General features: G+C 42.4%; 1 protein-coding gene across 2 annotated transcripts in view; it reads right to left on the reverse strand.

Annotated features, from left to right (window-relative positions):
- Window positions 1–14,146, reverse strand: part of ABHD2 (abhydrolase domain containing 2) — a 38,826-nt gene that overhangs the window by 5,225 nt on the left and 19,455 nt on the right. For both annotated transcript variants that reach the window (XM_010571968.1, XM_010571969.1), the window contains exons 4-8: window positions 11,379–11,554; window positions 9,652–9,819; window positions 6,609–6,792; window positions 2,869–2,961; window positions 1,071–1,181 (exon numbers count right to left, since the gene is read on the reverse strand). In XM_010571968.1, the coding sequence (XP_010570270.1) occupies window positions 1,071–1,181; window positions 2,869–2,961; window positions 6,609–6,792; window positions 9,652–9,819; window positions 11,379–11,554 (732 nt within the window). The remainder of the gene's footprint in view (window positions 1–1,070; window positions 1,182–2,868; window positions 2,962–6,608; window positions 6,793–9,651; window positions 9,820–11,378; window positions 11,555–14,146) is intronic.

Below are 14,146 nucleotides of genomic sequence, written 5' to 3' on the forward strand. Positions count from 1 at the left end.
ACATATGGAAGAAAAAAAATTACAATCTTGTTCATCTTTACCTGAAAGCCTCTTCAAATACAAAACCACCACAGTTTATGAACTTCAAACATACTGAACAAAGAGCATGCTTACAAGCCACCCAGAATTCACTGTGATTCCAGTTCTTTGCCAAATCCTTAGCACTCCATCCCAAACCAAGAATGCAGTCAACCTATACTCATGTGGTGGTTGGTTTTTTTTGTGTGTGTGGTTTTTTTTTGTTTGTTTGTTTTTTTGTGTTTTTTTTGTTTTTGTTTTTTTTTTGTTTTTTTTACACATAAGAGGCAACATAGCTGTTGTCCCCAAGGCCTTTCTAGTTTGGGCCAAAGGATGAGTAGGGAGATTTCCCTAGGAATAGCTTTTAAAAAGCAGCTAGCAATACTCCCAGTCTGCCAAAAGTGTTATAGCTGTATAGCTGACAGTTTAAAGCTTCATTTTGGAAAGGTGTAAATGCCTTATACAGAACATGCCATGGTATGAACACTGCCACTGAAGAAAGTGCTATGTTGTTTTCAAGGACACAGACAGTAACACACTACTGCTTAATAAAGCAGAGAGCTTAATTTAGGTGTTAGTATGACAAGTAAAAAAGATTGTATTATCTCAGCCAGTCCTAATGTTTATTGAGAAGGCAGTAGTGTTTTTTGGGGAGAAGTTAGTGTTTTGTTTCCCCCTGCCCCCCCCAAATTCAAGCAGGGCTAAGAACATTCATGAGCTGTTCTGAGCTGCTTTCCACATTCTGCACTGCTTTTTGATAGAGCTTGCAGCAGAAGTGGCCTCTTCCTATGTTATTGAAGGCTGCAGTTTCAGATTTACTGATAAATAAATGCCTCCTGGATGATTCTACAGAAGCTGTGACTGTCAATAGTAAGTTGGGTTTTTTTCCTGATAAGTTTTATTCAATGTGAAGGCAAGGAAGAATTTCTGAGGTTGTCAGCACTGTATTTCAGCAGACTCCTACAGGCGCAGCAAGGCACATGCAAGAGCAACACTTGAAAGAAAAGGTACTTTCAGAGATCCACACAGGATCAGAGAATCACCCTTCATACCTCATAACGTTATCATCAATCTGCATAAGGGATGTTGCTGTATAGAGTTTGCTCAGATCAGTATCTGACAGGCTTTGTGGCTTCTTCATGTTATCTCCAAAAAGAACTTGCCTGAAAGAGTAACATCAAGACAGACATCCAAATAACATAAGGGCAGCAAAGCCATGACCTGTTCAAGGACAAAGTTTACCAAGTCTGACAAGATAACAATAGAATTAGACTACATATACATGAGGCTTTCTTGCGACCAGCTCATTTGTCCACCTCCCTTTGCAGCAAGACATAACAGAAACCCTAGCAGCCTCTTTATAGAAAAAAAATGTTTTCCTGTTATACTGAAAAACTGCATGAGGGGCCTCTAAAAAGAATCTTCCCAGAACAGACAGTGCTAAGGGTATTTGGAACAGAGGCTGGGTTACAGGGAGGGTCCTTTGGCTTCAGACCAAAGCCGTGGGTGGCTCGGGTGAGAGCACTAGCAGTCCTGGGCATAGCATCTCCACCATCTGGTCCTAAAGTCTCTCTAGCACAGATATTAGGTTAGCTCACACAGCAGAAATTACTTGGGACATTACCTTAGCAGAAAGCTATTTACTATGGACACTTGTCATAATTAGTTATTGCCCTCAGGAGAGGACGTGTTTCTTTACCAGAACAAGCTGCTCCCCTAACAAATAGAACAAAAGCCACAAGTTGGAAAGGGGTTTTTATTCCCTTTCAGAGGCAGCTGCAGGGCAGAGCAGAAGGGAGGCTACGTTTGATTTGGGGGAGCTGCCTTAGAGCACAAGTGATTACAGAAAAAAGTTTACTTAACAGACTCACCTTTCAGCCAGCACCATTTTTTCTGGGTTATGGATTTAAGTACCATTTAATGGGGGCTTACCTCACTTCACATGTGAAATTTGGGCAAGTTGTCTAAATATTTGTCAATCTGGAATGAATTATGTGGATCATCCTATATGTCAGCTGTCCCAATTCCTTCTACAAGTGTTTCATACTGCACAGGAGTGTAAACAATGAACCAAAAGTTTGCAAGTGACACATGGTCTTAATTGGAATGGGTTTTAGATATTCCCCTCCTTTTCCCTTGAGTCAGGCAACTTCAGATATACACAGATGAGGTACTTACACATTTACTGCCTTAGAAAGAAGTAGCCAGAGAACTTCTGATGGAATAAACAACAATATTGAGCATGCTACCTGTTTAACAAACACATTCCTTTGATATGCAAGAGCCACAGATCACAGCAGCAGCACTGGGATCCTACAAGTACACTGGCACTCCAGGAGGAGCAACACTAAGTATTTTGCTAGCTACATGCTCTTTCTAGAGGAACAGCTAGAAGCCAGAGCTACAGTTTGACTATTTGCTTATTTGATAAGCAGCAGCCTCATACAGCAGATCTTGGATTAATCCTACCTGAGGTAGGTGACAGAACAGGAGGCTCCTGGAATAGGGAATTCTTTGGCTAGAAGTGAAGCAGATGCAGAACACTCCACTTTGAAGTCTAATTGCAATATTATCCTGTGCACATCGTGTTTGTTCATTAAGGAAGTCTCCTCGGAAGGCAAAAAGACAACAAAGCCTGCTTTCTTCTAACAAGATCACCAAAGCTTATTTGTAAATTTTATGGTATATGAAAGAGATTGACACAGGCTTCCCTTCTCTGTTGGTTCATCTAAAGACCATCAAGCAAGGAACTGGTGCATCATCTTTCAGGAGTCCTATTTTAAAGGACCAAGACAAATCCAGCATAGAAATTGACCCAATCAATACTATCAAAGTGATGTACTGCAGTACCTGTGAGAAAGGATGATCTTCTTCATGTTGTCTGCCATGAGGAAGTTATAAAATCTTCTACATTGATCCCACTGCATGAAGGTTTCCTGTGCCCTAGAAAAAAACATGCAAAACAATCAAAGCCGTTAATGGAGATCTTGAAAGATCACATTAATACTCTGTAACATCTTCTGGCAGCCTAGAGGCAATGTAAACAAATCTCCAGGCCTTCCTGCCACAGCTTTAACCTTTTCCAGGAAATGACTTCCACTTCGATGAAGTTTGGTAGGATCAGAAAACACATCTGCAGTCTCATTTTGCACAATGCAATTAGCTGTTTTGATAAGAGCATTTAACAGCCGTCAGTCAAGATCTGCAACACTGATAAGAGGATTTTAGTATCCCTTTGCATAAGTTGAATGTAATTTACCTAATGGGACTACCAAGGAAAGGACTAAAACTTGTTGCTGAACAAAGTGTTGTCTATTGTGTATATTAGCTTTGCAGAGGAAATAATGTGTGCAGATGTTTCCAATATCTACAGACACTAGTATTGTTTTAGCTTCATTGGCAGGAGCTGTAGGAATAAATACTAGTTGCAGCTGCAAGTGGCATCTGAGTTGAAGTCTCACCCATTTTCAAAGCAGAACAGCACTTCACAGCTTATCTGTTGTTAAAACAGAATTAAAGCCATCCAGACTTGTAAGCTCTGCCAGATACCAGCACTCCTTTGCTATGCAGGGTCATGGGCAGGTTATAGCTTTACTCTTAGCAGGGTTCACTGTTACTGAGGAAACACACTATCATTTACTGAGCAACCTAAGAATGCTGGGAGCAGTTTCAGCTACTGAAGTACTCCTACCATTTAAACATTAACATACCATGAGAACTATAGCAGATTTAGCATGACCTCCTAAGCCACAACCTGCAAGTCCCCTACCAGAGCAAAAGCAAGCTATGTTTTCTTGTAGTAAGCCATGCTGGAATATGGATTTATTTATTATTTTAAAAACAACTTTCATGTCTTTTTGTCTAGCCAGACTATACCTACTATGTTTATGCCAGGGAAGGGGAATGAAGGAAGACAGGAAGATGCACATTTCTTTCTTCACAAAAGATTTTCCAAGCAAACCTATTAAGTTACTACAAAATGTTATAAGTTAAAGCTACTGCATTTCCCTGCAGTTCCTCTGATGTACAGTAGTACTACTAATATGAAGAGCTGCAAGCACTGAAAAAAAGGCAGCTTCTGGTATTTTGAAGACTGCACAGGTTTCAAAGCTGAGGACTCTCCCCATGGCCTGTAGCTATGGCAAAGATGCATTCCACAAGATCAAGAAGCAGAATCAAGCCTGTGCAGGCAAAGATTAAGGAATGAGACATGTCCCCATTTAGCCTTGGGGAACAAATTCCCCAGACTGTGTTAATTCATTAAACTAAGAGTCTCATATTCTTCTGGCACATCCTAGTATTGCTGCTACTTTATTATGCCCATCTATGGGACTCATGCTTAATGCTCTGGAAAAGCTTTTTCATATTCCAGATACCTGCTTCACATTGCTCACCACCAATTTTTCCTTCACTTCCTAAAGTTATTTGGGGGATAAAGGCTGTACAAGCTAATAAAAAAAGAAAATGGAATTGTAAACTAACTGGTCACATCTACCTGGCTAATCCATTTTCATGTAGCCCAGAGGGATGAGGCCAATTATTTTACCAGACCAAACCCAGGAAGGCAAACACTTAACCATTCCACCTGGAGGTGCTTTGTACCTCTCCTCTCCCACTTCTATAACCAGGGGCACAAGGCCCTCCCTATCCTGTCTTTTGCTTAGTAGATATTTATTGATGTTGCTTTCCCCTAGCTCTTTGCTAATTAGCCTTTAAAGCAGAAGTAGCTATTAGGTAGGGAGACACAAGATCTGAAAAGCCTTCCTGCTGATTGCCCAGTAATGCACAGCAGATGTTTTGACTGGATATTTGCTAGTAGATGTTTACCCAGCAGGTGGAGACAAGAGCTCAATAATCCAAACAACTCACTGAAGACTTGCACTGAACTCAAGACAAGCAGCTGTTATTTTTCCACACAAATATCCAAGTGCAGTATTGTTAAACAGGTTGTCCTTGCCCTGCTATTCTACCAGCACATCACGACACACTACTACAGAAATCTGCTTAGGGAACAGCATTACTCACATAATTTTGGAGACCAGAAATACAATATTGTGCAATTGCAGAAGATGAACCAAGTGGACTGCAGCCAGATGTGATCCTTGCAAACCCCATCTGATGGCTGCAATTGAAGAGCTGGCTTCAAAAGGATGCTCTGTGCTCCATGCCAGAACCCCAAGACAACTAAGAACATTTTACTTGAAACAAAACAGAAAAACTGTTCCTGAAAGCTAATGTTCAGATTTTAAGGGTGTAAACTCATGAGGACCTAGCAGTAGCTTATATACTCCTTTAGCAGCAGTCACATCTGATCTCAAAAGGGATTAGGTATGCTGGAATATTACTGAAGTGCATATCAAGTTTTTACATCTTAATGCTTCCAGAAAAGCTTCTTACTTTCACCTGTAAGAGCTTAACTCATAAGAGGTGTCTTCAGACTGTATCAAACTGGTCCCTGCACAAGCAGAGCATCAGCAGCACCAAGAGTTCCAGCTACCTTGACCAGGCTGCAAGACTAAATTCCATAGCAAGCCCCTCACAGGGCTGCCATAGTTTCACCATTTTTATCTGCCCAAAGGATTTTGACCCAAATACCCCAGTTTCAGCAACCCCTTTTGCCTTTCAAATAGTCTCAGGGCTCAAAAGTGCAGTTAAGTTACTGTAAAGTCAGCTACACCTTAGTAGTTGTTCATATGTACACACAGTAAAAACTGAAAGTAGTAGCTTAGCCAGTTACACTGTTTTAATCTTTATTAACTGTGCATACATGGAAAGTTACTGCACACTAGTTGAGACACCAGTTTTCAAGCAGCAGTGCTGTACCCAGATCCTTCATCACTAAATGCAAGTGTTAGCACTAGGTGGAGCTGATACAGCTCTTGAAGTGCTACAGCCTTGGCTTCCAGGCAGGGAACCACATTTTAAGGCAGACTTTAGGGCTTTAAGCCTTCTCCTCCCCACCTTCCAAATGGTATAACATAGTTGCAAGTGTCTCTCCCTCTACTCATTAGCCCAAAGCACTGCTTCAGTGACACACACTGAGAGGCAAGCATGGACTGACAGTGCGAGCTGTGCGTCTCTTCGCAGTCTCCACAAGTTAACAGCTGCCAAACTGCACACTGAAGCCAGACAAGCTATTATGAACCAAGGGATACTTCTCAGAGTGATGAGAAAGTGTAAACTATTGCTTGCAAACCTGGCATCATCTCAGCCGTTTGTCACACTGCCCAGCCTGCCTGGTTAATTATACCACGACCGCACAGGGAATGCCTCCTCTCAGGACACTGTAGAGTCCTAATGAGACAGAATTAGGCCAGCTCACATGCACAGACAAGAAGCTGCCAGCATGTACCTGGCCAGGTACAGAAAACTTATTTGCATTGTTGACAGAAAGCTTATTTGTGCTGCCAAACCAACAAAGCTTTGCCTGCTCCTTCAGGAGGGTGGCATCCCACATGCTGCAGTCAGACCAGTTCAATGCAAGAGAAGCAACACACTCTTCCCCTTGCCCTCTCACATGCACCCTGCCAAAGATCTGCCTGCTCCTGCACCCCCAGAAGAGACCAGCATGGAGAAGTCTCTAGACCTACCTCAGTGCACTGTACCCCTGGCACACACTGACACAGCAGAGGACTCGCTCCTGGTTGGCCTGGCTCTCTCCCAGGTATTTGCACACAATGTTTCCACCCAGGCTGAAGCCCACAACAACCAGCTGGGTCTGAGGGTAGGTCTTCTTGATGTAATTAACCATGGCACCAAATTCCCAGGTGCAACCTAAAAGGTAAAGACAAAGTCAAGAATCATCTTTTAACAGACCTAGATTCCCACTTCAAGCTTTAAGTTCAGCTTCTTACCCCTTTCTGACTTTTTAACAACCTTAAGGTTAAGAGCTCCAATTCACACATGTGTTCATGTATCTGTTTTATGAGTCCTGTGGACCTTAGCTCATGCTTAGTTCTAACAGACTGCCAAAGCAAGATGAAATTAACTTGCTTAAAAAGTCACAGCAACAGCTAATCTGACAATCAAAACTCTTCCTTTCTAAAGCAGCTTAAAAAGCAGAGTCCAGCAACTCTGGGCTTGACATTACTACCTAAGAACAGCACACATCATTACCTTCCTGAGGCAGTTTGCCATTTCTGAACTGAAGTGGGTGTCTGGAAAGCAGCTTGCTCCTTTGCTTTTAGCAAGACTGCCGTGGATCCTTAAACCCATGCTGATGCAGGGAGGGGATGGAAATGCAGAGCTGGCTTGTCAGGACAGAGCTCTCAGTGGACTGCCGCACAGACTAAGCAGGTGCTCTCTGGAATCAGAGGGAAGGGTTTAAGCAGAGGCAGCGAGCCCTTTTTAACCACGGAAGAGGTAAAGATACTGCAGCTTCCTAGAAGACATATGGGTATCCCCTCTTCAAGAGAGGAGATAAATGCCTCTATACAGATCTGTTCTGCTCTCAGCTAACACCTATTTGCATCCCCCAGGCTACAGGCACCAAGGGGTCCAGTTTCTGGCAGTACTGGGGTCCTCAGATTGTTTGACAGTCTTGAAGGCCTCCATACATGCAACACCTGAATACCTACAGCTATTTCTCCTGCCTTTGAGTTTGGGAAAAGGAAACGTGAAGAGAAGCAGCTGCAAAACTGATGGCATTAGTACACTGGTATCAACTGCCTATGCACTTTAACCTTCCCATCGGATTTAAGACTGCAAACAAACAACACAAGAGGCATCACATGAGCAACAGAAATAAAACTCCAGCTGCTTATTCCTGCCTAGAGTCAAACTCAGCTCTATCCTGGGGAAATTGTCCAGGGAGATAAATCCTAAGAGTTGGGATTCTACCCTGTGCCAACCAAACACTGCTCCAGTGTGACCTCACCCCAACTGTAGCATCCTTGCTAGACATCAGACTCGGGTTTTAGCTAGCTCTGGAGCAGACTGAGCACCAGGGTTTGTGCTTACTTCAGTGAAACAGCAAGCTTTAGGCTGAGCATTTCAGGAGGGCTTGGGCACTTCCTTGTGAACATTCTTAATGAGCAATTTTAGCCAAGATGACAAATGCTGCACTGCTCTAGTTCCTCTGTAAGAAGACAGCAGTCAATACTTCAGTATTTGACCTTCATGATTTGAAGACAGCTGGTAACTATTTCAGAAATCCAAAACTAGATTAGCAACTGGTCCAGCTTGATGTAAAGCTGGAGGATTCAGTGAATCACAAATTTAGGCTACTTGCTCCTCAACAAATATGTCAGGAATCCAGCAAAAGCCGGAAGGACACTGGGATATTTGGGTTGGAGTCAGAGTAAAGTCTGCTCATGGCCCTCTGCTTAATGAGCAACTCTGCCAAGTGACTTACTGTCTTACTCAACAGAAGTACTAGGCATTCCTTGCCCTTTCCAAGGCTACAGAAGACTCGGAAAGGTATGTCTCAGGAGATGCACTACAGAATAACCCCTAAGGTCTAAAGTAAAGTTCCATGGAAGAAAGCTCTCAACTTTTATCAAAAAAGCAAATGCATTAAGGAGGTCAAGCTTAGCTCCCAAGACATGGTAGGCTTGAAGCCATTAACAGCCCAGGGCCCCAGTACAAATTGAGGTACTTGGTATTCCTGAAATGTTTTCCACCAAGGAATAGATTTAATAACTATAAAACAAGCAACCAAGCATTACAGCCTATTTGCCTGCCAGGCTCAGAATCTCAAAGCACAGTATTTCTGTTTCAGCAATTCAACTGTTCAAGATAAACATTCAAACTGTTAATCCAAACTCTTAGCAATAAGTATCTTAGTTATCTTTAAAAAAAAGAAAAAGAAACCTAACACTGGCCTGCTAAACCCACTACTGCAAACATCTATAGGTACATTATGTCAGGAGTCAGTTAAGAGGGACATGGGGGCTCAAGAGCTCAGGAACAAGCAGATCAGGTCACAGGCAAGAAGGCCACATTCTACAAAGACCATGTTACTCACTAGCAGGGCAATTAAGAATTGTTGGAGTTACCCTTTACACAGTTCCAAATCCTTTATTCCTTTTAATTTCTAGGTTAAGAAAGATTTCCTTATATTCAAGGTGAAAGCCCAAAAGCATGGCAGTTAAGCACTACCACTTCCATAGCTTTACTGTCATACTGTAGAATTGTTGCTTTTCTTGACATTTGTGTTACATCCAGGGACCAATCCTCATGTGGCCCTCCTAGGATAGAAATGTACCTTCTGGATAGGCTAGCACAAACTCCTCTCATATTACATTTAACAGAGCCTCAGAAGTAGTGTTTATCCTTAAGAGCCAGGTTGCTTCACATTCCACTAAACTAACATTTCTAACAGCATCTCTAAAATCATTTGAGCAGGCTCTTAGTAACCACAAGAGGTTTTTTTCCAAAAGTTTTCTTTCCAAAAAAACTGCCTCCTTGATTAGGATACATGTCTAAAAGCTGGGAGAAGAAACAAGGAAAAGTGAACCCCAGTATTAGCCTCCCCTCTTCCTCACATGTAAGTTCAGTTTAGTTCCTAAGAAACAGTACAAAATTATTATCCTCATTCAGATACAGCAGTTGTGTTACACCAAAGGAGACTGATCAAGCCCTAGAAGTTCCACAAGCTTGAAAATAAGTCCCCAGCTGCCATAAAGTACCTACCGTATGTGAACATTCGTGGAGAAGTGAGCTCAATATTTGGTAAGGCTCCCAAGTGATTCAGGACAGCACATCTGTACCCATTTTTTTGCGCATAGTCAACAAAAGTGCGGATATACTGCTTTTCACTGTGGTTAGCAATCCCAGGGCAGATTACCATCGTGACATCCTCTGTGCACAGAAAGAGAGGGAAGTTAAGTAAATGTCACTTCATGCAAATTAAGAGACTCAGAAGATTTCCATTTCAGATCTGTGGGAAACCATTACCAGAAACAAGCTAAAAATCCTACTAGTCTGCCAAAAATCCAGTATGGGACAGGAGACTAGTGACTCTAGTGCTAGAGATGTGAAAAAGTAATTCATGTTGAGATGAACAGTTTTCTGACTTCAGGGAAAGCTGCCCAAACAGCTCTACAGGCACTGCCTAGAGACCAAGAATAAATTCTTCCCTTTAAAGATGTTTTTGAGATTATAAGTTCTGCCTTCTGACAGCCTGTTGTGACTGCTAAGTGTGTGGAAGCTCTGGAGGCCACTGCTCGTTCATGCACCAAGTAGACTGGCTACGCTACTTTTCCTTCATTTCCCTTCCAGAGTTGGGTGTAACACAGATCTTCAAAATGAAGCTTTGCCATGTACAGACATTCTGATAGGCTGACATTAGCCATCATCTGCTTTGTGGCTAATCTAATGGTATTTGATCTGCTGACACTGTTCACTAGTTTAACAAGGCATCATTTCATCAACTAAGAAAGTAATTGTTGTAATTCAAGTAAGCACAGTAAATTACATTCAGGATTAGCATACGCACTTCAAATTAGCTATCAGACTCTGATGTGCAAAGCTCCAACATTAGCAGCTCTAGCTGCTGAATTTTTGCCTCATTAGGAAAGCACTGCTCAGATTCTCTTCAGTGATAAAGATAACAGTAACTGTTCTAGCGCAGCTTTATACCATGAGGATCTCAACACTGACAGTTAAGAAAAGAACTCTGCTTTTTCTGAAGGCCAAATGAGTCATGGGCTTACAATGAAACCAGCTACTACGGGGTAAATTGTACTTCTGAAGTCAAGCCACAGTAACTCAGTTTTAAGTGTTGCTGTTACTACTAGTAACAGTGAGTTTGAAAGCTGACATTTACTCTAAATATACATAATGTTGTAAGAAATCACCATGATTTTCTACTTTTTCATGGAGTTCTCTTCATGGCTGGACTCCTTCAAACCCTGTGCACACAGGGTTTATTCCCGTGCAGATCTTGAAACACCTGTTAGTAAAGACTACCAAGAATTTGTTCCTATGGGGGAGATAAAGTCTAGTTTCTTCTCCATACACACCAGGCTATGAAAAACCTTGCACAGCTAGCCTCTGTTCTATGATCCCACCACCTTAACAGGCAAAGGGCACTCCAAACAAGGCTTACCACTAGATTCTCTTTGCCAGCCTCTCACTTGAGGAACAGGTTATGGAACTTTTCTTCTGTTCCTTAACTCCCCACTCCTTGCCACAGTTAATTAGTCCAGTAGGGTCTCTCCTGCTGTCTGAGATACAGGTATACAGCAAGATGGCCTCACAGCCTCCACACATTGGTTAGTATTGCTTAGCAGCCCCCTTCCATCACCAGAATTAACATCTATCCTTTCTGATAAAGGAAGTAGCAATATCCTCATCCATCTCCCAGAGCACAGAATCAAGGTTAGCAGCTAGATGCAGCCAGCAGCTGTTTGACTGACCTCCAATGCAGTGCTCAGACTGTGGCTCAAAGAGATCAAAGGTAGCTGTTGCTCCATCTGGCATTGTGAGGTACTTGCGAAGTCCGTACGGATGTGGTGATCTCACTCTTCCCATTTTTCCGTAAAGGGCGGTCTGGATATGTCCACTCTTTCCCCAGATCAGGGGTGGAACATACCTGAAAGAGGCAGTAATTTAATTGCTTATCCCTGCTGCGTTAACAAGCCTTTGAGAACAGATAAGCACTCCCATAACAAATCTCCCCCTCGATAACAAATATAGAAACTAATATGAAATTGTTTTTGCTATGAGTGAACTGGCAACACTGATCTTTGCAGCCTTACACAAAAGGAGAGACTGATATGCTCTCAACTCTGACAAATCAGCACTGATAGCAGAAGCCAAAAACCAGACATTCCTCTATATTGAGGTGTTACATGCACAAATGCTTCTCACCAAATAGAGGCCTTGTGCCCCAGTGAAATTGGGACAGCATGTTGCTAGTGAGCCAAACCTCCAGAACCTGTAAAGTGTTATAAATATGTTTTAATTGAAAACACTGAAGCTGGCTGAGCCACATGAACTTGTGTAAGCACTTGACTGTACAAGCCAGTGGCAGAAATGACAGGATTCATAGGAAGTTCTAGAAGACCAAGAAGCCCCAAGACTTGCTGCTGGTTTCGACAATTTTACACAGAACTGCTTTTCTCAGTTAAGTGAAGAATATGGTACAGGGCTATTTTGCCTCTCAAGCAGAGTTAGGTAAAGCTGGGACAGTTTTAAAAGGACCTGTCAGAATTGGCCAAACTCCACTGAACAGTAAATCCCTTTCAACGTAAGACGGAGACCTACCAGTTATCTTTGTTTATCAAGGGCATATTAAAGCTAAGTGACAAAGCAGATTGTCCTCCTTCTCCTGGCTTACCGGCCCTCAAAAAAGACATGGGGGAAACATGGCTATTAACTGGAAGGCATTAAAGGCTTAGTTATCAGGTTTTTTTAGTACAGGCAGAGCTGCAAGTGGTTTAACAGGAAACATACCATTGCCCACATGGTGGTAGTAGGGCAGTCACCTGGCCACTCCACAAAGGAGAGACTGAACTGATGCCTTGAAAAAGTTACATCAGCTCTCAACAGGAAAGCATGAATGATTTATTGTTTAGGAGAACAGCAGTCCCAGGGGACATGCTTCCAATTAAGGAGCTGTGGTCTCTGCTACACAGAGCAGGATAACAGAAGAAGCTTAAGAGCTGCTGACACCACCTTGAGTCCTGAGAGATTAGCAACTCCCTCCCTGTTGTATTTTTTAGGGCTTTCTGCCATTATTCCCTTTGACTTCTTGAGACCACATGAAGCAGTGATCATGTTCTTCCCTGTTCACAGAAAACTAGGCAGCTCAGAACTCAGATTTCCTGCTTAAGCCCATAACCCACTAAAATGTGACAGAAACCTTACCTTTGTGCTCTGACGCTACCTACTCACACAGCTGGACCTTCTTCCCCATGCCAGCTCTTATGTGTCATATCCACAACAAGCTGTTCCCAGTACACACTTCTCAAAAAAAGACTTCCTATAAAAATAAGAACTACCTAGCCTTGTTTAGCAAGACAAGAACAGCAGTATGCTCTTTCTCCCTGTTCTCTTCTCTCATCTATGAGGTAGACTTTTTCCAGTCAAAGCAACACAGCAGTTCATTGTACAGTTTTACTCAGTTTTTGCAAGTACACTTGCCAAAGAGACCCAAAATAGATTCCCACAGAAGTAGATACCACTTCAATAAAGGCTGCAAAAGCTGCCAACTGATGCTTGTAACCTTGTAAATTAGCACTCAGTGCATCTTGGATTTGATCACTCCACTATAAAGCTTTTCAAAGAATCTATGTGAGGTTCATAGCACTAGCTATCTTTTATCAGCCCAGCATCCCTGCACTGGGACATATGCACTACAGGACTACAGGTGGGTCTTGCCAGGTGCAACATGCAGCATGCCAGCCATGCAGACATTCCCAGCAATGATGGGGACTGTACAAGCTCATCCTCTGCAATTGCTAGTAGAGGTGGGAAGTAGTCAGTGGATACATTCTCACAATTCAAATTAGACATCCATTGGGATAGTGCACTCAATGTAAACAAGGCTGCACAAGAACTATAGATGGTTCTGCTCAAGTCACATACAGCTCACTGCAGAGGCTTTTAAACAGCAACCATTATGCCAGATGGAAGAGACACTGCTCTTTCAGCATAAGAAAAAGCAACTAACTTCACCCCAGTCATTTACTTTATGAGCAGTTCAGGTCAGTAGTCATACCCCACACTAGACAGTGCTTGACTGGCTTTTTGTCTTTTCACAGAAGTCCTCTGCAGATGGGTTTTGCTAGCAGCTTTTGAGCTGTCAAACAAACTATAGTAAGAATTTGCAGCTCTTTTAGAGGAGATTTAGACATCAACATTTTTGCATGGTTTCTAATCTTAGGTTAAATGCATGCATTCCAAAGTTTTGGTGATTCTGCTTCTATATAGCACTTTTCAAATAAAAGATTATCCCAGGTAAAAACCAAAGTTTTACCCCATAGGGCTAACAGGAAAGCAACTTCTCCAGCTACAGCAGCTAAGTTATACAGCTGTGACTGATTACTGCTACCACCCCGATTAAAAAAAAATAATCAAGGATCTCTGCAAGCACCAATCCTTTCCTCACATTTACCTACAGTTCAGTTTCCAGCTATAAGTTACAGTCATCCAGTGGAACAGATGCAGCAGCACATACCAC

Source organism: Haliaeetus leucocephalus, unplaced genomic scaffold (genome assembly GCF_000737465.1).
Source record: "Haliaeetus leucocephalus isolate CR32 unplaced genomic scaffold, Haliaeetus_leucocephalus-4.0 Scaffold339, whole genome shotgun sequence".
NCBI lineage: Eukaryota > Metazoa > Chordata > Aves > Accipitriformes > Accipitridae > Haliaeetus > Haliaeetus leucocephalus.